Source organism: Sus scrofa, chromosome 3 (assembly GCF_000003025.6).
Source record: "Sus scrofa isolate TJ Tabasco breed Duroc chromosome 3, Sscrofa11.1, whole genome shotgun sequence".
NCBI lineage: Eukaryota > Metazoa > Chordata > Mammalia > Artiodactyla > Suidae > Sus > Sus scrofa.
Window position 1 is genome coordinate 42,923,259 of NC_010445.4, and position 25,572 is coordinate 42,948,830.

General features: G+C 44.0%; 1 protein-coding gene across 2 annotated transcripts in view; it reads left to right on the forward strand.

Moving 5' to 3' along the window:
- Positions 1 to 25,572, forward strand: part of FAM120A (constitutive coactivator of PPAR-gamma-like protein 1) — a 113,281-nt gene that overhangs the window by 61,665 nt on the left and 26,044 nt on the right. For both annotated transcript variants that reach the window (XM_021088177.1, XM_021088178.1), the window contains 4 exons: positions 6,385 to 6,472; positions 8,337 to 8,564; positions 11,008 to 11,182; positions 23,203 to 23,452. In XM_021088177.1, coding sequence (XP_020943836.1) covers positions 6,385 to 6,472; positions 8,337 to 8,564; positions 11,008 to 11,182; positions 23,203 to 23,452 — 741 coding nt within the window. The remainder of the gene's footprint in view (positions 1 to 6,384; positions 6,473 to 8,336; positions 8,565 to 11,007; positions 11,183 to 23,202; positions 23,453 to 25,572) is intronic.

The following is a 25,572-nucleotide window of genomic DNA, read 5'->3' on the forward strand; positions in this document are numbered from 1 at the left end:
TTCCTGCTCAACTTCCTCGTGCATGTGCGCTCCTTCCACCATATTTCCTGTGATACTGGTAATTCTTCTTCTTCTTTTTTTTAATGCCTTTTTAGGGCTGTACCCATGGCATTTGGAGGTTAAGGGCTCCTCTTATGGACCCAGACTAGGGGTCCATTCAAAGCTGTAGCCGCCAGCCATAGCCAAATCCACAGCAGCTCGGGATCTAAGCCACGCCTGTCACCTACACCACAGCTCACAGCAACGCTGGATCCTTAACCCATTGAGTGAGGCCAGGGATCGAACCTGAGTCCTCAAGGATACTAGTCAGATTTGTTTCCACTGAGCCATGATGGGAACTCCTGGTAATTCTTCTGAATATGGGAGATGCCACAAAATAAGTGACCTCGTTTCCCTAGTGGAAAAGCAATGGCATTTTTGCTGATGGGTAATGGGGACTGTTACAGAATAAAAGAGAATTCACCGCCCCCTAAAAAAAAAAACCCAGCCTCCTACAAATAAAAAAGATAACTTTTATATGGCAAAGAATATAAACATGCAATTCATAAAGGAAGCACAGATGGTCAATAACATAAAAGGATGTTGTTCACTCTCACTAAAAAAATCAAAGGAATGCAACTTAAAACATAACAATGTGCCTTTTTTTTTTTAACTTAGAAAATTGACAAACTTTGGTTTTTAAAGTTCAGTGGGGGAACATCAGTGGAGTTGGTGGGATATGAGGATTTGGCTCTCCTGGTGGGTCCTCAGCCTTTTTGGTCACTGTGCCTCACAAAGGTATAGGGCTGTGGATTTTGCTCTGGGGAGAATTTGCACCCTCCATATGCACAGGTGGATGTGGGGAGCCTGTAAGGGCAGTGCCCCAGATGCAGACAATAGAGACAGTCCTTACAGGGAGAACCATGGAGTCACCCCAAAGAGTGTTATTTTTAATTTTTTTGGCTTCTCTACAACATACAGAGTTCCTGGGCCAGGGATCATATCCAAGCCATGGTTTCTGCCTAAGCCACAACTGTGGCTACGCCAGATCCTTAACCCACTGCACCGGGCCAGAGATTGATCCTGTGTCCCCGTGCTCCCAAGATGCCACTGATCCTGTTAAGCCATAGTCCTGTGGAGGAGCCACTGGGTGTGAAGGTGCTTGGTCTTTAGGTGGCGCCCTCACCGTATATGTATGTGTGGTGTTGGTATGTGGGTCCTTGGCAGGCCCTGTCCTTCATGTATGTGTGGTGTTTGTATGTGGGCCCTTGGCAGGCCCTGTCCTTCATCTCCCTCTTTTTTTTTGAAACACGTTACCTGGCACTTTAGCTTCTTTAGCTGGGAGTGTTCAGGTGTTTTTCCTGCCACACTGCTGGAATGGACTTCCAGGGTTGTTGTTTCTCTTGAAGTCGATACATGTACCAGTAGAGTTTTCAGGTCATTGCTGGACAAGGAGCCCTGGGCTGCATGAGGTGCCCTGTGTACAGCTGTGGTGAGTCGGGTGTTCCCACCAGGACTGGGATGAGCTGCAAGGCTGAGCTGACTACTCAGTGACGTCTCTCTTCACTTCTGTAGGAACACAGCCTTCCACTCTTGTTGTGTCTGTCAAAGGACATAGGCCAGTGCCTGGGCAAGCTATTCCAGACCAGTTGTTTTGAAGTAAAGTAAGAAAGAAATGTGCTGCCTTCTAACTAAATAACTTTTTTCTCCTAAATCTTTTCTTAGAGTACCATCAGCGTATACTTCTTTCTCTATTTTTGATTAAAATATTAAAAAAAAAAAAAAACCCTGAAACCTCAGGCCACATTCTTGTTTTTCTTCTCTTCCTGGTCTTTGTCAAAACTTTGTAATTCTATTTTGATTGAATTAAAAATTGCAGTTCAGGAATTCCCCTGTGACTCAACAGGTAAAAGGTACGGTGTTGTCACTGCTGCAGCTCAGGTCACTGCTGTGGCACAAGTTTGATCACTGGCCTGGGAACTTCCATGTGCTGCTGGTGCAGCCAAAAAGGGGGAAAAAAAAAAACCTTTAAAATAAAAATACAGGAGTTCCCATCGTGGCTCAGTGGTAATGAACTAGACTAGAATCCATGAGGTTCAATCCCTAGCCCTGCTCAGTCTGTTAAGGATCCGGTGTTGCTGTGAGCTGTGGTGTAGGTCACAGAAGTGGCTCCGATCTTGCATTGCTGTGACTGTGCTGTAGACCGGCAGCTGTAGCTCTGATTTGACCCCTAGTCTGGGAACCTCTATATGTTGCAGGTGTGGCCTTAAAAAGCAGAAAGTAAATAAATAAAAATACAGTTGAATCCATGTGGAGGTGTTCATATTATTTTCATATAGATTCATTGGCTTTAGAATTTGAATCTGATCTGGGGTTGCTCATTTGTGGTTTTCAGTTGTTTCATATCTTTTTTCTAATTACCATCTCAATTTACAGTTTAGAATTCAAACATTAGAAAATGTAACATAGGAAATCCCCATTATCCCGCCAAAGATTGGTGAATATTCAAATACCTTACTTTTTGCTTCATATACTAACATAGGGTTCTTAGGGACAGCACTTGCCTTTTTTCCTTTTCTGCCTTTTTATACTTACTGTGCTCATGTAGGTGTATACTCTTTTATTTTGACCAAACCCACAGCATATGGATGTTCCTGGGCCAGGGATTGAACTCATGCCACAGCAGCGACCACACTGGATCCTTAACCCACTGCACCGCAGGAGAACCCTTGTGGCATTTTTAAATGTATTTTTTTTTTTTTTCACTTTTTTGGGGCTGCACGTGCAGCATGTGGAGATTCCCATGTTAGGGATAGAATCAGAGCTGCAGCTGCCGACCACAGCCACAGCCACAGCCACAGGAACACCAGATCCAAGCTGCGTCTGTGACCTACACCATAGCTCATGGCAACACTGGATCCTTAACCCACTTAGTGAGGTCAGGGATCAGACAACATCTTCATGGATACTAGTCGGGTTCGTAACCCACTAGAGCCACAACGGGAACTCCCTTAAATGTATATTTAAAAGTCCTATTAGGAGAGAAGACAAACTTAATTTTTCTCCACCTTGTGACTTCATTTGCACAGATTTTTTTTCTCTTTTCCTGTGTATTTATGTACACATTGATTTCAAGGTATCAGAGCACAGTGGCGTCTGTTGTATAAGTTTTGCATGCCCTGTGGGGCCATATCTGGGCTATAGAAGGTCACTGTCCATAGTGCCTGAGGGACTGTCGACAAGCACAGAGACCCGGTTCGGTCAGGACTCAGTCCCCCAACCTCTCATGACTTATTTTGTTAGGTATCGGTTGCCATTTGTGGTTGTGTGACCTAGAGCTCCCTGGGCCAGGTTATGCATGGGAGGTCCCTGGATTGTTTGTGATTTAAATCAGTTGATGAGTAACCACAGTAAGTGACAGCTATTGGTAATATTTTAAAAATAACTATTTACTCAATAATTGGGCAGCCGTTCAGTAGTGACTGTAATGTCTTCATAGAGTTTATAATTGAGTGATGAAAACATAATAATTAGAAAGAGTGCTGAATGTGATGCATGCCATGAAAAAAACCACAGAAATGAGAACAGCCAGAATGGTGGTCATGAAGGCTGCACCCGCCTAGGGCCAGGTCTTCTAAGATATGGCATCACATGTGAAAACTCCAGTCTGTTGTGAAGAGGAGGGGTGGCCGTCCAGCGGGGCATGGAAGACTACTTGTAGTCCACATTCCTGACCAAGAACCTATATCCAGAACATATAATGATTTGCTCTAAGTCCATAAGAAGAATATAGACTGTTTGGACAGTCACCACAAAAGAAAATGTCACATGTGGAGAGGTGCCCATCTTCATCATTGTCAGAGAAGTGCAAATTAGACTGTGCTGGAGTCACTGCATTCCCACTCAAAAGGCTAACATAAGAACAACAGAAAATACTGAGTGCCTCGAGAGGAGGGATCTCCTGCTGGGCTGGCTTATAGGTCCAGCTGTGGTGTCCCCCAACCATGGAATATTATTGAGTAATATTGTTGAACCCAAACTCCTGGACGCACAAAGTGTACAATGGCACAATTCTATTTATATAGCATTCACTGTGAGAAGTCCGTATAACTGTTACCCTTGAGGAAGGCTCTGGGCAGGTCAGGAACGAGATTCTGGGGCATCAGTCCTCATCTTGATGTGGTTGCTTACATAATGTGTTCAGTTTGTGGATATACTATGTATGTTGTATTTAACTGTTTAAAATTGTAGGTAATAAATGTTGTATTTCTTTATAAAACATGTAACTATCCAAATAATTTGTTCCAAAGTTTCACAGAATAAATGTCACCAGCCTTTTTTAAGCAGTTCTATTTATACCACATATCTAGTTCAATTCAGAGCTGCGAATCTTCTCTCTGTGTCTCTTGCTTGGAACACTCACTCCAGACGTGTATATGATAGGGTTACCCACCTCTGTTTTCCCATTTCAGAGGACCTGGCACAGTTAGCACGTAACATGTCCTGACTGGTAGACCCTCAGTGAATACTTGATTGGCTAATCAGTTTGTCCAACTTCATACGTACTTGCATAGTAGCTGCTTTTCACTTAGATTTTAAACAGGATACATTTATTTCATGCCTCCTTCTCATCACCAGACTTTCCTCTGGTTTTTCAAAGTTGTAGCCTGAGATTGCATACATGAGTAGCAAACTTGGACCAGGCAGTGGTTTCTCTGAGTTCTTCTTGAAGACCGGGGCCCTGGATGCTGGCTAACTGGGCATCTGGGCCAGCTTGTTTCATGTGGAGGTACGGGAATCTCCCATCCCATGACTGGGGTCACGGAGTTAGAGTGAGGCTCCAGGATATCACGACATGGGACATGGTTCTTGGTTTGAGATGGGACAGCTTTTTTGTGTCTCCTCTTCTTTTTGCAACTGCCTTTTGTGTTGCTTTGTTTTATTTTGTTTAATAGAACTAAAATGAAGTCAACTGGAAGATAGAATTACCAGGTCTCAAAACCCCTTTATCATGTGAGTCAGGCCAAATAAAAGCTCTATGTTGGCCTGCCTGGTGGCCAGCACTGGTTTTAGAAGATAATTTTGGCATGAGCCCTGCAGGGGAGGGACAAGAGAGGGGTGGAAGCCTGGAGTGGCCTGGGCCATCACCCAAGCCTGTAGCATCCCGCCTCTGCTCAAGCCCCGCTAGAACTATCTTCCCTCTAGGACAGTGCTTTTCACACGATTTACCCAAGTACCACAGTAAACTTCCTTTTACACTGTGACCCATAATGCAGAAATGAACAAAGAGTTTATGAAATAATACCATTCGTACCACTTTTGCATCCAGTCTGTTCTGTCTCTTTTCTTTTCTTTTCTTTGTCTTTTTAGGGCTGCATCTGAGGCATATGGAGGTTCCCAGGCTAGGAGTCTAATCAGAACTGTAGCTGCCAGCCTACACCACAGCCACAGCAAAGTAGCATGTGAGCTGTGTCTGCGACCTACACCATAGCTTGTGGCAATGCTGGATTTTTAATCCACTGAGCGAGGCCAGGGCCTGAGTCAGTTTCACTAACCACTGAGCCATAATGGGAATGCCATCTTTTCTTTCATTCTTTTTTTTTTTTTTTTTAATGGTTGTTAAATCCACTACCTTGTTTTCTCAGACCACTAGTAGGCCACAGCCCACAGTTCTTGAAGAGCACTGATTGAAATACCTCATTTTGGCATTTAAGGTACTCCGTAGTCTTCCCCATCTCTTTTTCCCACTTTTACTTTGCTAAATAAAGTCATTCCCCAGATAAGGTTCAGGTAACTTCCTGTTCTCTGAGCTCACCAAGTCCATTCCCTCCCTTTGGGCTGGGAGGTGTCCTCCTGCCTCTGACTTTTTCTTGTGTGAGTTCTCTTTGCCATGGCAGGCCACAAGCCTCATGCCCCCTCTGCAAATAGGAATGCCCCCGTGAATTGTCATTCGGCATGTAACATCTTACATTTATTTGTAAGTTATGAGTAACGTGTGATCCAGATGACATTTAATCTTCTGGTGCCTGGCAGTTGTCAATTACATGTGAATTCTGGTCTATTGCTCCAAGCGGAATGAGCTCCTAAAGGCAAGGCCTGCATTTGTCTCCTCTGTACCCCACGGCACTAGCTCATCCTAGACTGTCTTTAAGACGAGTGGTGGGGCATAGGTTAGGTGCTTGATTTCTCTTCCACAGTGAGTGGTGACCACCCACCTGTTTGAAGTAGGAAGAACGTGTTCCCATGATAGGATTCTTTCTGAAGATAGGTTTTCGGGGGAGGTGAGATCAGTAAAGCATAAGGCATCATTGAGTCCGTCGGCTCCGTGCAGGCCCTTCTTATCATCATGAGCATGTGTGGGAAGTGGTCAACACTAATCAGTAATCTTGTTCATTTTATGTTCAGCCATATCAGTGGGAACAAAATTGGCTGGGAGAAGACAGGAAGCCATTCAGAACCTCAAGCACGGGGAGACCCAGGAGACCAAACAAAGGTAGTATTAAGTCTATGCCTTTTAGTCCTTCAAATTCTCCTTCTCCCAGCATGTGGTGCTAGGGATTGGTTTAAAGTAAAATGTTCTTGGAGTTCCCCTTGTGGCTCAGCAGAAACGAATCCGACTAGGAGACTAGGAACCATGAGATTTCGGATTCGATCGCTGGCCTTGCTCAGTGGGTTAAGGATTCCGGCGTTGCTGTGAGCAGTGGCGTAGGCTGGCAGCTGTAGCTCTGATTCAGCCCCTAGCTTGGGAACCTCCCTATGCCGTGGGTGCGGCCCTAAAAAGCAAAAATATTAGATGAATAAAGTAAAATGTTCTCCCTATTTTTTAAACATGTTACGAGTGCTGCCCTGGCAGGGGTGAGAGAGAGAGGAGGAGCCCAGGGCAGTGCCACCCGAGCCTACTTCTTCTGCAGGGCAGGGTGGGGCCTGGTGGGGATCTTCCTCTCTGCTCGGTGCATAGTCTTATTTGTGTGTAGTTTTCATGATGATTAAGTGAGAAGGCAGCTGGGGTGTAGACATTAAAAATGAAAATAAACTAAATTTTCTTTTCTTTTTCTATGTCGACTTGTTAATAATTGATCTCTACAAGTATCTTTTTAACTTCCAGAGCCACATCTATCCCCACACATGATCACTTAGGATGAGCTGGTTTCTGGCTGGAGGAGGGCTTGTATATATACAAGGTGATGGAATGTTAGTAGTCTGTTCACAACTCTCAGACACTCTCCCTATTGAATGATTATCCTGCAAGTAAATAACTGAAATGCTTTCTGGATACCTACTGTTTGCAAAATACCTTCCAGAGCATTTTCAGTTGTTTATGTCTACAGTCTGTGGAATGGAAAGTATAGAAAACACTTGTGAATTTTCCATGAGTTATTCTTAAGAGCAATTTTGGTACTGTGTATTTTAAAGGATAAAATTAAGCACCTATTACGTACCATTGTAAAGAATACATTTTGTTTCAAAACAGAAAAATGGGAGTTCCTGTTGTGGCCTCATGGTTAAGGACCCAACATTTCTCTGTGAGGATACAGGTTTGATCCCTGGCCTCACTCAGTGGGTTAAGGATCTGGCATTGCCGTGAGCTGCAGCTCTGATCCCGTGTTGCTGAGGCTGTGGCGTAGGCTACAGCTGCAGCTCCAATTGGACCCCTGGCCTGGGAACTTCCATATGCCGCAGGTGTGGCCATAAAAAAAAAAAAAGAAAAATGTGTATTAAGATGTCACAAAATGAAGCAGTAAGCAATTATTATTTCTAACATTTATTGTGAGAAAAGAAGTTTACTGTGAAAATGATCCTTTCTCTTGGTAAACAATGCAGACTTGGCTAAAATTTATGAAGAGAAAACCTGGTGTCTCCGTCTGCCTTTCCTTGGTCCTGCTGTCTTGCAGCAGTCCAGTCATTGGTGTCCGTCCGCGTGAGGCCCAGTTCCACAGATTCCTAGTCTCGTGGACAAATGACATATCCTCTCGGATTATTATCCTCTCTTCATCTGTAGAGAGGATAGTGCTAGTTCGTTTAGGAAAAGACTCCAAGGAACGCAGAGACAGGAATTGGCCACTTGAGGGGAGCCAGGTGGGACAGGGCTTGGGAGCCAGGTGGGACAGGCCTTAGTAGCCACGGAAAGCCATTCACACTATGGGCTCCTCCAGGCTTCCACCAGCACAGGCATGCTGGGCTTCCATTTGCTACCGCCTCTGTCCAAGGAGGGATGGGCCAGAGCGCCCTTGTCCTCAGTGGTCAAGTTGTTAATCGCGTCTCTCCAGACAGGACCCTGCATTGTGAGTGGACAAACAGGTTAAAGGAGTAGAAACCTGACATGACCCATTTCTCCCTTCTCACCCATTGCGCTATAGGCAGAAGGTTCGTCCACTGCCTCTTCGGGCAGCCAGCTTGCTGAAGGAAAGGGGAGCCAGATTGGCACTGTTCAGCCAATTCCGTGCCTCCTGTCCATGCCCACCAGGAACCACATGGACATCACCACCCCGCCCCTGCCCCCCGTTGCACCTGAGGTGCTGAGAGTGGCCGAGCACCGGCACAAGAAGGGGCTCATGTACCCCTACATCTTCCATGTCCTGACAAAGGTATGCACAGGGGCCGAGGGTGCGGCCACCGCCTCTGCGGTCACTCCTGTGGGAGTTCCTTTCAGAGCTGTTTTTTACCTTACAAAGTATTTGAAACGAAATTCAATTTCTCTGTTAAAAACTTTGAGAAAAAAAGATGGAAATTGATACATGTTAATACAATAAAAGGGGAGCCTCCGAAAAGTCTTATTTTCCTCTTCTATTTAATATAAAATACTTTTGAAATTTCTAATTAATGGCACATCATGTTATTTTCTGATTTGTAACTTTATTCTTTTTATTTCTAATTTAAAAATTTTCCACACAGTGTTTATTCCATAATGTCAGGTTTAATTGTGATATCACATACAGTATTTGATTTATCATCTGTCCTAGAAACACCCAACTTCTGAGTGGCTGATAGCACTAGGTGTGCTTTGACTTGTTCCTCTACCTCATTGATAACTTAGAGCAAAAATGGAATACAGATTTGTTACTTTATTAATATCTTACCAAAGGTATGCTCAAATAGATATACAGTGTGGCATTCATTGTTTCTGAACCGTAGTGTCTTGAATGGATCTGTGTGCCTTTAAATTTCCTCAATGACTTTTAGTCTTTATGTTCATAATCATAGATTCACAATTTAAGAAGTTACCTTGGTGACCAGATTTCTCATGTGGAATTGGTTGGTTGCTATGTGCATTTTTAATATGTGTTCATCGGTATCCATGCCATAATACATAATCAGACTTTTCTTCCAATTTTCTGCAGTCCATCTATGGTTTGTAGAATGGTGTTAGTAAATACAAAAGTCACTCCCATTTCATAGCACTCCTGAGCTGGACTTTAACTGTTAATGGACTAATTGGAACTACTTACTTTTATATTTTATAAATTAAAGGGCATGAAGAATATTACATTTTATAAAATAAAGGACAAAAAGACCAGTACCATTTATTCAGTCCTTTAATGTATTTTTAAATTGTAATTGCCTCCAAGTCTCATCTGTTATTTGACGTGGGTATGCATGTGTGGTATCACTTTTCAGATTCTGGTTATAAAGTATATAAAGTAAACATTTTATTTTTCAGGTCCAACATAAATTATAAGGGTAAGTAAAAGTTACTACTGCCGGAAAAGGATTTTGCTAATAAAGCAACCCAAGTTTGGGGAAGATTGTGCCCTTTCTCTGTAGGGTTATTTGGGATATAAGGTCCCTGGATCCCCTGTGCCACACTAGTGGGTCTGACTTGGGGACTGTTGGTTAAATTGTCTGAATGATGCAAACTGCCTGTCCTTCTCTTCAGTACTTACTGATTTCAAGGGAAAATATTCATAAAATGTCTGTGGTTGAGAAAAGTAAACTTGACTGTCTTCAGATTTTTAAGGTGCCACCTAAAATTTTTTAATACATCCGAGAAAAGCTTAGACTGAAATGTGTGCTGTTTCTTGGGCGCTGAATAGCTCTGGGTATTAAATTGTCCAGACTGAGACATTTGCAGTGAAGTGAAGCTTCATGGTAAGAATGTAGAGAGTTCTCAAAGCCTCATAATGTTGACAGAGTATAAACCAATAAATTTAATAGACATTGGAGGTCATAAATATATTTTTATGTTATGAATACAAATAAATAAAATTCCTTGTGAAATCTCTTGAGATGTACCTTGATGGCATAAAATATTCGAGACAGGACCACAGAATTTTTGGAATGGAATCAGGTGCAGGTGGTTCTAGCAGTCATTTGTGTCCTGGAGGCATAGTCCTATGCCGCAGTGAAGCCTCTGCTGTGTTGGCAGAGGTGCATGGTGGTGACGAAGAGAGCAGGCTTGCTTCCTTTCCCCCGCCTAGAGGCTGTCGTGCCCTCTTATTCAATGGGACGCGTCTATCGAGTACTTGCTGCGCGAGGGCGGAGGCCTAATACTTGCCGAACACTTGAAAAACGAGTAACACTTAAGAGAGTTCTCTTAGGAACATCATTTTTGTATATGGTAATTTTTTTGGAAGAGTTTGGTAAAGAAAATTTGACTATTTTATTTTCAGGATGCTCATTTCTTGGATTTCATATAGGTCATGGAAAATTATGGGTTTCATTGTGTAGGACCATCTTGACGCATAAATAAAATTTCCCAGTTCTCAGCATGTTCTATTTGTTATCTGATGTTATCTATCTAGATGGTTTCAAAGACTTTGGGGTCCTCTACGTGTTTTCTTTTTTTTTCTTGGTTCCAGAAAAAAAATAAAACAATGAAGATTTTATTTTGACTTTTTGAGCACATGTTATGACTGCAGCCTGCTAAATGAACTCTCCCTAAACATCTTGGTGTAGGCAACTTGTTAAGCAATTGATTTGGAATAGAATTGCAATTTCGTTAACTGGAGATAATACAGTATATTTCTGTGAGTTTATTGTAAATTCAACATGAAAAATGTGCAATATTATTCTGCTTTCTTCCATGCAAAGGGTGAAATCAAAATTGCTGTTTCTATTGAAGATGAAGCCAGCAAAGACCTGCCTCCCGCCGCCCTGCTCTATAGGCCAGTTCGTCAGTATGTTTACGGAGTCCTGTTTAGCTTGGCAGAAAGCAGAAAGAAAACTGAGAGACTTGCTTTTAGAAAGAACAGACTTCCACCAGAATGTATGTACTGTAAAATCCATTGTTTGTTTTCCTCGGTACCTCGTAATCTCTTGTGCATTTTTAAAGCCTTAGAAGAATCATGACTGAGTTCGCCCAGAGAGCCCCCACATAAAGGAGGTGGGCTTCATCGGGGCTCTCACGAAAAGAGGACAAGCCTCGGGCTTTTTTCCCTCAGCAACAGCCCACTAATGGTGTTTATTCAGTAAAATGATAAAATAGCAGGTTTACACTTTAAACTGAACATTGCTCTGGAAACAGTCCCGATGGCCACCATCCTGCCGTGGTCAGAATGTCCCAGGCACAGTGACCGTAGTGTCTGCTCTGGTGTCCATGAGACGTGGTTTGCGCTTTCCAGAAGTCAGTGCTTGGGGGCCGTCACACTGGCTGTGCGCGGGGCTGCGCCAGTGCAGTGGGTGTACTGCTGCGCACCCCTGAGGCTGACAGGGCACCTGTGGTGGCTTCCCTCTGAGACCACCGGCTGATCAATGCTGGGGTAGAGGGGGATGTGGGAAGGCAGAAACTGTTGTTTAAAATTTTGGCAAAAGTTGAGATCAGTATTCCCATCTTCTGGTGGGCCACTGCAATACTTGGGGAAAAATCATGCCTTTCTGTTCTAGGTAATTTTATGTACTAAGGTAGGGAATGTTAAAGTCACCGTGTATTTAGTTGGAAATAGAGAAAAGTTTCCCAAAACATGCAGCCTAAAGTGTATTATGAACTGTGGAAATTGTAGATTACTAGATCGCCCTCTAAACCAAAGCGATTTTAGTGCTTATACAGTGAGCCAATGCAGGCCTGTAACATGGGGGAAGCTGCCCAGCTCAGGGACAAGAATGGGAGTGGGTCTTCCCTTTGACTAAAAACTACAGAGATTCTAGTGATGCCAAAAACTCAGTTCTGTAGATCCTTAAGGATTCTGTTCCTGGTTACTATGACAAAACTGTGATTCTGTAAGCCTTTAAAATGGAGCCATCTGTCACTACCCTTACTTGAAGATAGTCTGTCTGAGAGTGGCTGATGAGCTGTTTGTGTGACTATAAAAGGTGATGCTGGCTCTGCAGGGCCGCTTCTAGCTGATGCTTCTGCTGCCTTGATCAGGCTGGAGATGCCATGTGAAACACTGAGTGTTGTTAAAGTCTTTTCAAAGGCTCGACACATTACAGGTGTACATGTCCTCATTCTTTTCGTATGTCGTGTGGCTTAGAAAAAGAAGGACCTTTTTGACTTTGCATGGGCTTGGTCAGTTTTCTGTGTTCACCCACTATGGCCCCACAGCTGCGACCTCCACATCAGTTCACTGCCAACACTGACCGTCTTAGTCCCTGTAGCCCCCTTGGGTCTCTCTTGGGCCTGGAATGCTGAGAGCTGTGGAGTCCCTTGGAGCTCCACTTCCTGCCATGTCCTCAGCTCCATAGCACCGCATCGACTTTCATGGTGAAAGGTTATTCTTTCATTTGCTTGTGTGTTCCAGAAGTATGGTTATCTTTATACAGAAACTCCTCAGTTTTCAGTGGTTACAACCTAGGAACCCTTGGATAGTTCCCAGGTTAGGCTCCCATTTGCAGTATTCACAGCTTTGTAGAGCAGCCTCAATATGGCTAGTGTGCTCTGTTCACACCCTCAGCAATGACCAGTGTGTGTTCCTCATGTCTGGTGTGATTGTTCCTGCCCCTCCAGTTCAGGGAGATCTGTGTCACAGGTGAGCTTCAGGTGCCAGGCGCTCTCAGGAAATAGGAGTCTTGGTCTCTTTCTGCTCTGCTACAGGTCTGCAGTTTTTTTTTTTTGTTTTGTTTTGTTTTTTTTGCTTTTGCTTTTGCTTTTTAAGGGCCATACCTGTGGCATGTGGAAGTTCCCGGGCTAGGGGTCGAATCAGCTGTAGCTGCCGGCCTACATCACAGTCACAGCATCGCCATATCCAAGCTGTATCTGTGACCCATGCTGCAGCTCATGGCAACGATGGTTTCTTAACCCACTGAGTGAGGCCAGGGATCAAACCTGTGTGCTCATGGATACAAATCGGGTTCTTAACCCGCTGAGCCACAGTGGGAACTCCTGCGTCTGCAGTTGATTAAGACACTGGTGGCACACACTGCTGATGACACACAATATTCTCCACTCATTGGTTAATTTGTACCTGGGTGATACAGGTGTCCTGCCTGCCTGGGAGAGGCTGGCTGTTAGCAGACAGTAAAGGGAACCGAAGCCAGGGGAGAGTCTGGACTAAGTGGACCAGCACTCTCTGAGCACAAGCACGAGAGAGGCACTTTGCAGTGAAGGGCTGAGTGTGCAGACCACACAGGGCCTGAGGCCACTCTCACAGAGAAATGACAGGGTCTGCTTGCCTGGGGCAGGCCAGTTCCAGCTGAGGCTGGAGGGCCTGCGGCATGGTGTTGATCAAGAGAAGCAGAGAGGAGAATGGTGATGCCCATGGACATTTTGGGGCTCCGGATGGAGGTGCCTTGATTGCACTTGGAGGCAGGAAGGGCACAGGGATACAAAGGGAAGCAGAAGGGCCCACCAGTATGAGGTGGATGTGGGGTGAGTGGAAGAAGGTCATAGTTTCAGAGAGTACTTGGCAGCCATGTCTTTCCTTTCCCTCTCCTCCCCACTCCTCTGACTATTTTTTTCTCTTTTTTATGATTTATTTATTTTTTTCCTGCTGTACAGCATGGGGACCAAGTTACACTTACATGTATACATTTTCCCCCCCACCCTTTGTTATGTTGCAATATAAATATCTAGACATAGTTCTCAATGCTACTCAGCAGGATCTCCTTGTAAATCCATTCCAAGTTGTATCTGATAACCCCAAGCTCCCACTCCCTCCCTCTCCCCCCGGGCGGCCACAAATCTATTCTCCAAGTCCATGATTTTCTTTTCTGTGGAAATGTTCATTTGTGCTGCATATTAGATTGCAGTTATAAGTGATATCATATGGTATTTGTCTTTGTCTTTCTGACTCATTTCACTGAGGATGAGAGTCTCTAGTTCCATCCATGTTGCTGCAAATGGCATTATGTCATTCTTTTTTATGGCTGAGTAGTATTCCATTGTGTGTATGTACCACATCTTCCTAATCCAATCATCTGTTGATGGACATTTGGGTTGTTTCCATATCTTGGCTATTGTGAATAGTGCTGCAGTGAACACGTGGGTGCATGTGTCTTTTTCAAGGAAACTTTTGTCCAGATATATGCCCAAGAGTGGGATTGCGGGGTCATATGGAAGTTCTATGTATAGATTTCTAAGGTATCTCCAAACTGTTCTCCATAGTGGCTGTACAAGTTTACATTCCCACCAGCAGTGCAGGAGGGTTCCCTTTTCTCCACAACCCCTCCAGCACTTGTTATTTGTGGACTTATTAATGATGGCCATTCTGACTGGTGTGAGGTGGTATCTCATGGTAGTTTTGATTTGCATTTCTCTTATAATCAGCGATGTTGAGCATTTTTTCATGTGCTTGTTGGCCGTCTGTGTATCTTCCTTGGAGAAGAATCTATTCAGGTCTTTTGCCCATTTTTCCATTGATTGATTGGCTTTTTGCTGTTGAGTTGTATAAGTTGCTTATATATTCTAGAGATTAAGCCCTTGTCTGTTGCATCATTTGAAACTATGTTCTCCCATTCTGTAAGTTGTCTTTTTGTTTTCTTTTTGGTTTCCTTTGCTGTGCAAAATCCTTTGGCTTCTTTTTATTTGGTTATTTATTTATTTATTGTCTTTTGCCTTTTTAGGGCCACAGCCGTGGCATATGGAGGTTCCCAGGCTAGGGGTCTGATCACAGCTGTAGCCCCCGTCTACGCCAGAGCCACAGCAACGTGGGATCCAAGCCGCATTGCCACAGCTCATGGCAATGCCGGATCCTTAACCCTCTGAGGGAGGCCAGGGATTGAACCCACAACCTCATGGTTCCTAGTCGGATTCATTTCCAATGTACTACGACGGGAACTCCCATCCTCTGACTTCTTTTTAAAGATGGGAGATTGTTGTTTGCTATTGCCCTGCTCCTTCTGACCAGTGGAAAATAACTGACTCTGATTATTTTCCACTGGTCAGAGGTTTCCATGCCTGAAACATCTACTAAGTGACAGCGCATCGCTTGTCTTACAGAGAAAATGCTGTAGCTTAATGGTCTGGATGAGATGGGAGGACTATGTGTCTGCTCATGACGTAAGAGGCTGACCTCAAGCAGTTTCTCAGGAGTTCTTGGTGTATAAGATTTCATAGTATGTTGAAATCTTGTTTTACCTACTGTGCTTTTTTTTTTGCTTTTTTTTTTTTTGTCTTTTTAGGGCCGCATCCATGGCATATGGAGGTTCCCAAGCTAGGAGTCCAATCGGAGCTATAGCTACCGGCCTACGCCAGAGCCATAGCAACTCCAGGATCTGAGCTGCATCTATGATCTACACCACAGCTCATGGCAACGTCGGATCCTTAAACCACTGAGCGAGGCCAGGGATTGAACCTGCAACCTCATGGTTCCTAGTAGGATTTGTTAACCACTGAGCCACAATGGGAACTCCTACCTACTGTGCTCTTAGACCATATGTAGATGAATTGAAATGAAACCAGTGGCACTTGACAGGAGATTTCATAAACTATGTGAAAGTGCACCATGAGGCCCTTCGGACAAGTTTGGGCTTGAGAAACCTACTGGCTTTGCTGTCTGCTTTGGTAGCCTGGTAACCAACACCGAACTCTGTGAGTTCCAAGTAAATTTACCTACTCAGATGTGTGATGCAGCTGCTTCTGAATGTGAGGGTTCTGATCTAACATGGCTTCAGAAAGCTCTGCCTATAGATGCATGTTCCCGGTGTGGTCACCCTGACAAGCAGGAGTTTTCCCAGGAGGGCTTTGTTGTCAGAGAGTGCTCAAAGCGCATGTTGAAGTCCAAAGGGTTGTTTAGAAATCCTAGACGTAAGACGTGGATCCATTTGGAACTTAGTCTCTTGACAATGAAAGGATGTGATAAAGTGTTCATAATCTGCAGTGGATTTTCATGTGACCCACCAGAGTTTCATGTTTACAGTCATGTGGTTAAAGTAGGACTTCTACAGTCAGTCACCTTAAAAACTTCCAGCCTTTGAAAGTCATAAAGAATTACATGCTTGTAGTTTATTTTCTCTGTCCATTTCCAGGTTCTATCTTTTTGCTTTGAGGAAATTGATCAGAATACTTATTTTAGTGTGGCAGCATGCTATTCAAGTCACTATTCTGGAATTCCCTGTCCCACCAGCGGGGCAAGCAGAAGGATTTTGACCCAGCACAAGCAGGTTCATCCAGATGTGCTGGGTAGTGCCACTGGCTGTTGATTTGGGGAGAGATGGGACCAGGGAATGTCTCTACCTGCTGCAATAAAGGCTGGGCCTGGAAACAGGCACTTGGGCTCAAGCCAGCCCTGTCCTTGTGAGTGAAATCCAGATGCTATGGCTGTGTCTCAGAAGCGCTCCTGCCCTGGAGACAGCTGTGGCCTTTGTTTGGTACCCTTGCGGCTTGTCTCCATGAGGGTGCTCCTTGGGCACTGGGGTTCCCCCAGGTGCACCTCAGTGGTTGAATAGGAGGGCCCTGAAGCAAAGAATCAGGTTCTAAAACGATTACAGAATAGTGAGTTACCTTAGCTATAGCTGAAGAGTTAAAAATCCAGGAAGTGATTGGCACATTTTAAAATTATTACCCACTTAATAAAATCAGCTTCTGTTTTCTGCAAGTCTCCCTAGTACCTCAGAGTTAAGTGAAAGAAGCAGGCTTGTAAAAAATAGATGCATATAAATTATAGACACATGAGATAGCATTATGGAAATAGGAAGCAAGCCTATATACTATGTTTATATTTACTGTACTTATACTACATTTGTATATTTGCATATTTACTCTCTACTTTTTTTAAACTATTAAAAAAAACTAAAAGGAACATTGGGGATTTTTCTTGTTCAACTTGCTTTAAAAATTTTGTTAGTGCCAAATAATTGGGACTGCTAATTGAAAATAAGTTAACTTTGTTCATTGTGAATTACATTATAAAACAGAATAATTTAACATGACCAGTATTAATGTGCTGTTTTAATACATGTGGAAATTGGTTATCAGAAACATTTTTTTCTCATGATTTTATGAAGGCGGTTTATATATTCTGAATTTCTTTATTTTTCAAAGCTTTCCAGGAGTGGCATTAGCAAACTGCCATTTCCTCACAGAACTTTGAGCAGCTGCGCTTAAGAGACAGCTGGCGAGGAAGGCAGGGTTGTGTGACAGGCCAGTGTTTGATGGTGCTCTTTTGGATTAATATTTATATCGTAAGTCCTTGAACTTGTGAGTTTCCATTATAGTGGGAATGACATAAATGGGGAAAATGAAGAATAGGAATAGTATTTTCCACGTGTCTATACCATAGTGTTCTTCAGCATACCCTGTGGCCTACTGAGTGTGTATATGTTTGTGGCGAGTAGGAGACCACCAGCTCAGCTATGAAAGATTTAAGGAAAATGTGTAACCTTTTACTTCTGAGAATCATGCAGAGTGCTCAATGATATGTCAGCAGGAAGAAATCGGGGCCAGTTGGACCCCCCAGCCTGAACACAGTGCTGCATAGAAGGTAACTCACAGTTTTCCCATTGGAAGGATAGACCAGCTGTCGTTGCACCCATTTTTCTGTTTCTGCCCTGATATGAAGGAACTGGAGCTTTGTTTTTATTTATTTGTGTGGTTTTGCTTTTTTTCTATAACCCCAGGAACGCTCAGGAGGTACAGCTCCCCAAGTACTCACACATGCACACAGAGCAAAGGTCCAGTTGGTCGTAGTCTTGGAAGTTGCTTCCATCTTGTTCCTTATCCATAACCATATTGTGTGTGTGTATCATAACTCTCACTCCTAAGCCCTTAGCAGGCACTGCTAGTCGCTTGTGGTACTCTGGCACTGAGCTTAGAGACGTGCTTCGTCATATGGCTCTATCAAAAGCCACTACCAGTCAGTTGGCATAGGCTTACAGAATGAAAAATGTTCCTTATTCCTGTTTCTGGATGGATCTCCAAATCAGCATTATGACAGATTTCCAAGGTAGCTGGTTGGCATATGTTTAAATGTGAGAGTAGCAGATAAGATTAACGTCTAACAGAAAACATTGGGTTTTCACTGATAGTTTACGTGTGATAGTGTTTAGGAGTTCCTGTGGTGGCGCAGTGGAAACAAATCCACCTAGAATCCAGAGGATGCCGGTTCGATCCCTGTCCTTGTTCAGTGGGTCGGAGACCCAGTGTTGCCATGAGCAGTAGTGTAGGTCACAGGCTCAACTCAGATCCTGTATTGCTGTGGCTGTGGTATAGGCCGGCAGCTGTAGCACCAATTTGACACCTAGCCTGGAAACTTCCACATGCCGAGGGTGCAGCCCCCCCCAAAAGAAAAAGGATAATAGAGTTCTATGTCCTAAAGTTGTTATTTTGAAGAGGTACTTTAAAAAAGTGCATTATAAATTTAGCCTCCAGTCATACAGAAAACTAATGTCCTAGAGTTGTTTTTACCAATGTAAAAATTCAGTTTAGTGTTACGTAAACAGGACAATCTAATATTCAGGTTTTTTTTTTTGTTTGTTTTGTTTTGTTTTTAAGTAGTCCACTTGCAATCATGAGTTTTCCTGTCAGTAGAAAAGATAAATATGTGTTGTGGTGATACACAGGTTTTTTTCATGGACAGCAGCTAGATTAGCCGACCTCTGGGGTTCTCTTATTCTTGGTTTAACAAGGCAGCCTGAGCATGTCTTTCTAAAATGGTACCTTCATGGAGAGGGTTCTACAGTGCTCTTGTTTGCACACAACTCAGATGTACACTCCGAGTGTTCTCCTAATCCAGTTGTCCCGTACCATCTGGATAACCAGTGGTTTTTCCAAAAAATGAGAAGAACCCAGATTACTTGCTGTTAGCTGGCTGCTTTGTGTCTGCTAGTCCTTGTGAGCTGAATCAGAGATGGAGCCCTCCCTCCCAGGCAGCAGCAACTTGGGAAGAAGCATGTAGGCAGAGGGAGAGAAGGCGCCTTGTGTGTGCAAGCCACCCCATGTCAGGCAAACTTGTCACACAGATGCGGTCACATGTTAGCCTGAAAGTGGGATGTCCCTTAAATCCATTAATTTCTAAAACACTTACCTTTAATTAGTCGAAAGCATTGAGCCCCTACAACATAAATTGATCTCATGCAGCTGTAAGCTCATAGCAGGTATGCCAGGTGCCTTTTTTCCTCATCTGGATTGTGCTGCAAGAGTGAGTTATTGGGCCCTTTTTTTCATGCCTAGTTTCAGGACTGGGCCAGGGTAAGGCAGGTGAGGGACCCAGACCTCAGAGTTTAAGACCCTTATTCTCACACAGGCACGTGGCAGTCGGTATTGAGCCCTGGGTGCCTTACCTATCTCACCCAGTACATAATAGGTGCTCAGTAAATAATCTGTAAGTGATTGGCCAAAGGTTCCACAGCTGTTAAGTGGTGGTATACGCAAAAGATCTTCAAGTGTTTGACTGTTTCAAAACAGGTACACACATATTTTTTAAAAAAGCAAAACAGGAGCACCTTTGCTTTTGGAACAAAGCTTTTCATTCCTGCATGTTTATTTTCTCTGATAATAATATGTATTTCTTAGATTAGATTTGAGCCATTCTTTTCATGAATAGTGCAGATAAGCAACAACAATAAAAATGCTTAGAACAATGAGAGGAAGCTAATACATCTAATATCTCCCTTACAGCTGCAGTCTGTCCTACCCTCCCTGTGCTCCTGGTGGAATATAGACTGCACGCCCCTGCTTAGTTTTGGGCCAGTCCTTTCTCCAGGACATGGGAGCGCCAGGTGGTAATCTTAAGGCGTGAATGTGTGCTCACCTGTAGCAGGCTCACAGTATCTGAGCACACAGCATCCTGCCAGGTAAATTCAGTCACACTTGGGTCCCTCAGAGCCCAGACTAGTCTGGGGCAGCTTCAGGGAATACTCAAGCGAATGGACACATGTGATAAGACTGCTGGCACCTCTGACTTCTGCATGTCTTTGATGTAGGACTTGGGATATAAAGTATGGTTCTAAACATTCTGAACTTGAGAATGAAGTCTCCACCAAAAATCTATTTCTAGGAGCTCCCATTGTGACTCATCGTTAACAACCCCCCCACCAGGATCCATGAGGACACAGGTTCGATCCCTGGCCTCGCTCAGTGGGTTAAGGATCCAGCGTTGCTGTGAGCTGTGGTGTAGGTGCAGACGCAGCTTGGATCCGGTGTTGCTGTGGCTGTGGCCTAGGCTGGCAACTGTAGCTCCAGTTTGACCCCTAACCTGGGAACTGTGGGTGTGGCCCTAAAAAGACAAAAAATTTTATTTCTAGAATGAAAATAATATTAAAAAGTAAAATGATCGCTAAAAATTATTAAAGAGAGGCAAGAACAGAGCTGGCAAAGGGAAAACAAATAAATGGATAAAGATGAAGATGGCTTTAATAAGCATGCCTCTCTTGAGAAAACTCAAAGGAGACTCCTGACACTGTAACCTAAGTTTTCTAAGATGCAATAAACTTAAGCTCTGTGTGCATGTGTGTGATGAGTATGCCTCTGAGGGTGTTTTGAGGGGAGAACGTGAGAGAACTTAGATTAACTAGACTGTTAACCTAGATTAACAACCAAAGGTAAAATCTAACTAATTCCATTAGATAAATTTTTGCCCCCAAAATGAAGATGTTACAAGGAAAATATAAGACTCTTGCATTTTTGCTTAGGAGGGCATGAAGATGAACTTTGTGGACTGACCTAATAGAAATACAGCACACCGGTTAATGGCTTGTCCTTATCCTGTGTTCTTGGGGCTGACAGTGGGCCAACCTCTGAGGCTGTAGTTGGGGCAAAGGGGAGGGGAAGTGCCCATCGAAGGGCCCTCTGGGCGTGGGCGGGCGCTGTATGGGGCTGTGCACACTGGAGCTTGGCAGGAATGGGGATGGGGGCGGGTGGCTAGATTGTGAGTCCAAGGACAGGGTCTGCTGGAAAATGGGGACTTTGTGAGTTTGTATCTGGCACCTAAAATGTAGATAAATTCAAAGGCGCATGTATTTATATATACATGTATATCTCTGTTTTGACTTTTTGGACCTTAAAATAAACATTATAAGAAATTTTAAATTTTCCTTGAATAAATTTAAACACTAAGATATTTAAATGTAAATTAAAGGAATTTTCCCAGTGACAAACTAGTAACTTTTTTGTGAGAGGAAAATTTCCGGAACCTGTCTTGACTTGTACCCCTGCTCAAGCAGCCTGCTCCTCGAAGTTGGGGTCCCTGCAGTATGGCTGGTCATGGCCCACCTCTGCAGCACACCGTCACCTGACCTGACTGGGGTTGATTGTCAAAGCTTGCTTTTCCTGTTGCCGACACACTGTGTATCTCCAAGTATCTGACCTCTGAAGTTCTTCGTGACATTGGAAGAGATGGTTGTCTTGCCTTCCTGTTCAGCCTTGGGGTGGAGCTAGAGATAAGCCAGTTAATCATTTGATTTGGTCAGGGTTTGGGTTCTTCTCGGGCCCAGTTTGCCTTAGGTGTTACTCTAAGGAAAAAGAGCCCTAGTTGGGTACTGCTTTTTGGATAGAATTGGTATGTCCAAGATGACATTCAAAACACAGCATCACCCTGGCTTCTGTCCCAGCTGTCAGCCGGGAGAGGGCAGGGTGGGGCGTGTAGCAGCTCTCTGGGCCCAGGCCAGGGGCTTCACAGCGCCCTGCTTCAGGATGGATGGTTATTGACTGGAATGAGCCATTTGTTACAAAAGGCACACCCCCATCTTACCATTGGATTGTTTGAACACGGTTTGGTGAGACACATGAACACACTTCTCTGCTTCGTTCCCTTTCTCTCCATTTTCCCCTCCCCCTGCCCTAGCACAGTTTTCCCCTTAAATTATTTGGAAATTACATGGGGAAAATGTGCATATTTGGGTGTTTTAAGAATTAATTGATGCTAACAGTGGTAAAACTACTGCAGATAAAGGGTCATTTTTTTATATGATATCAACTTAGAACTTCTTGGTTTTGTTGTGTTTTTTTTTGTTGTTTTTTTTGAGGGGAAATTGGGAATTTTATGGGTTGTCTTCAGTCTGGCTGAGTAGAAATGTGTGCTGACTTCATCTGGGATTTCAAAACATGAAATATTCTTCTGCTTGCCAACTTACTGGGTTTTGGGGGGTCTCACTACATGGTAGTTTGTCCCTGCCAATCTTAAAAATAGAGCTTAACAGTTATATTTGTTAAAGTGGGAGGTCCTTAAGTAAAGTGGCTACCAAATGCAAGTTATATCTCAAATCTAATTAGTAAAAATATTTATGTAGGTAGTGATTAGCTATCTAAATTGGATTTTCCGTGGATTTCCGTGATAATCACATACTTCTGTAAATTATGCCAGTTGTTATTACTAAAACCATTAATGGATGTATAATATTAAAAAAACAGGAGTTCCCGTGTGGCGCAGTGGTTAACAAATCCAGACTAGGAACCATGAGGTTGCAGGTTCGGTCCCTACCCTTGCTCAGTGGGTTAACCATCCTGTGTTGCCGTGAGCTGTGGTGTAGGTTGCAGATGCGGCTCGGATCCCGCGTTGCTGTGGCTCTGGCGTAGGCCAGTGGCTACAGCTCCGATTCGACCTCTAGCCTGGGAACCTCCATATGCCGCGGGAGTGGCCCAAAGAAATAGCAAAAAGACAAAAAAACAAAAACAAACAAACAAAAAAAAACAAATTTTGTCTAACACCCTTGATTTATACATCTTGGTTATATGGGGAAATGAAGTTTGATTTGATTGAGAAGAAATTTATCAACGATCTGAGTGAGTCACTGAAGTGCATAGAAAACAAAATGTTTTAGAGGTGAAGATTGAAGACCCCTGGCTTGCCAATGAGAGAGTGCATTGTTACACGGGAGGGGACATCCTCACGCTGTCATTACTAGAGCTGTTTGCTTTTGTTAGGCTTCGAGTTGCTGAGATGGGGCATAAACGGTTCTCTGATTTTCCTTCCGTAGTCTCGCCAGTGATCATTAAAGAGTGGGCAGCTTACAAAGGGAAATCTCCACAAACCCCGGAACTGGTGGAAGCTCTGGCCTTCAGGGAGTGGACCTGCCCCAACCTGAAGAGACTCTGGCTGGGGAAGGCAGTGGAGGACAAGAACCGCAGAATGAGGGCCTTCCTGGCCTGCATGAGGTCAGACACACCAGCCATGCTCAACCCTGCCAGTGTGCCCACCCATCTCACGGTGCTGTGCTGTGTCCTACGGTAGGTGTGGCCGGCCGCCCTTTCAGCTGCTGCCTGTCCCCAGTGGGCACTTGTCCCAGCAGATGCCTCTCAGAGACGTGTTCTGGATGAAGGATGCAGGGGTTATTCCAGATGAATCATGTTGTGGGCTGGAATTTGTCCTCATCTCCTATTACCTGTATTACAGAAATATAGGCCATGTAAATGCACTGTGGACTTGAAATTGATACTATGTGGTATGTTTTTAGAACAGGCATATCGGATGAACCTGTATTTTATGTAAATATGATTTTACCATGGCTTATCCAATAAGTACTAAAAATTTCGGTGGCTATTGTGGGATTATATTGTATGTTATTTGTAATTGTTTTGTAGGGAAAATGTGCCTCTTCTTCCCTCCTTCATTTATTTAATCATGTAGATCATTGTGGACTCGTGATTCTCCCTCTCCCCAGGGTTAAGAGCTGATCCTACTTTGTTATTTAGTTCAGTGTTCCAGCTCAGGACTTGGGAGCTTGCTCAGTGGCTGCCTTGCCTTTTGTCCCCCAGCATGTCTTTGCTTCCTGGCCCCACAAGATGCCCAGGCTCATCCTGTATCTACCCTGCCCTGGATCCTGCCGTCTCTAAGGGGCTGGCTCCTGCCTTGGAGAGAGGGATGGAAACCCCAGATCTTGCCCTCTCAGCCTGTGTGGACACTATAGGTGTTTTGGAGTTAGAGTTGGCAGGCATACCTGAATCAGGTCCATTAGTTTTGAGTGTTTTTTGAACCAATTTCAAACTTAAGAAAAAATTACAAGTGAAACACAAAGAATTAAAAAAAAAAAATAAGGCAGATACTTGACCGTGATTTTCTTTTTGTCTTTTTTTTTTTTTAGGGCCGCACCCACGGCATATGGATGTTCCCAGGCTAGGGGTCCAGTCAGAGCTGTAGCTGCCAACCTATACCACAGCTCATGGCAACACCGGATCCTTAACCCACTGAGTGAGGCCAGGGATCAAGCCCTTGTCGTCATGGATGCTAGTCGGGTTCATTAACTGCTGAGCCATGACGGGAACTCCTTGATGGTGATTTTCTACCAAGGACAAATAGAGCTATCAGAATCATCCGTATCAGAGTTCCTGTCTTGGCTCACCATTAACAAACCTGACTAGTATCCATGAGGATGAAGGTTTGATCCCTGGCCTCACTCAGGGGGTTAAGGATCTGGTGTTGCCATGAACTCTGGTGTAGGTGGGCAGCTGCAGCTTCAATTCGACCCCTGGCCTGAGAACTTCCATATGCCACAGGTGTCACCCTAAAAAAAAAAAAAAGAAAAGACAAAAGAATCACCAGTATCAGTATTTTATTCTATCTTAACTTTAACATTTGTTCCAGAGCCTTTCTTTCTTTGTATTTGGAGGTGAAGTCCCATTGGTCTCCCACAGATGCTGGTGGAGAGCAGAGCTATTCTCTACTCTCTTGTCTTATCCAGGCTGTACATCTGTGCTCTGACCACTGGGTAAAGGGGGTGTCTCCCTGGCTTCTCCAGTGAGGCCATTCTGTGCCCCGTGTAACTAGTAGGATTTCATGGGAGGCATGTTGTTTAAACATTCCATTCCTCCTCCAACTTCATTGTATTTATGTCACTCAACATGGGCCTGGCGTCATCAATCACTGTGGTCCACTGCTACCATCATTTAATTTGGTGCTTTGTTGGGCCAGTTGGGGATTTGTCATGCCTTTGTGTTCTTCTGACATGTATTTGTCATTCTGTGAGCACTTCCATCTTCCTCTGCAGAGATGTTCTAGCCTCACCGTGGATGTCCCTCTTTCTTAGTAGCCTCGTGTCTAGTGACAGGGTCGATACTGGACCCCAGGACTTTGCCAGCAGCATCACTGCTCCCAGGTCTTCCCAGTGTGCTTAGAGGCACAGAGACAAATGCATGGTTGTAGGTAGACTTCCACTTCTGGTGCCTTCAGCCTGCCCTTTTTTAGCTCTCCTTCCTCATGTGTGTGCCTCTGACCCTGACACACAGTGAGAGCCTATACCCAGCTGCCATCCAGTAATGAATTTGGTTCTTTTGTATTTCTCTCTTCCAAGTTCAAAATGACATGTGGGCTTTAATCTAGTTGATAGACAGCTGTCTACCGTACATGTGGC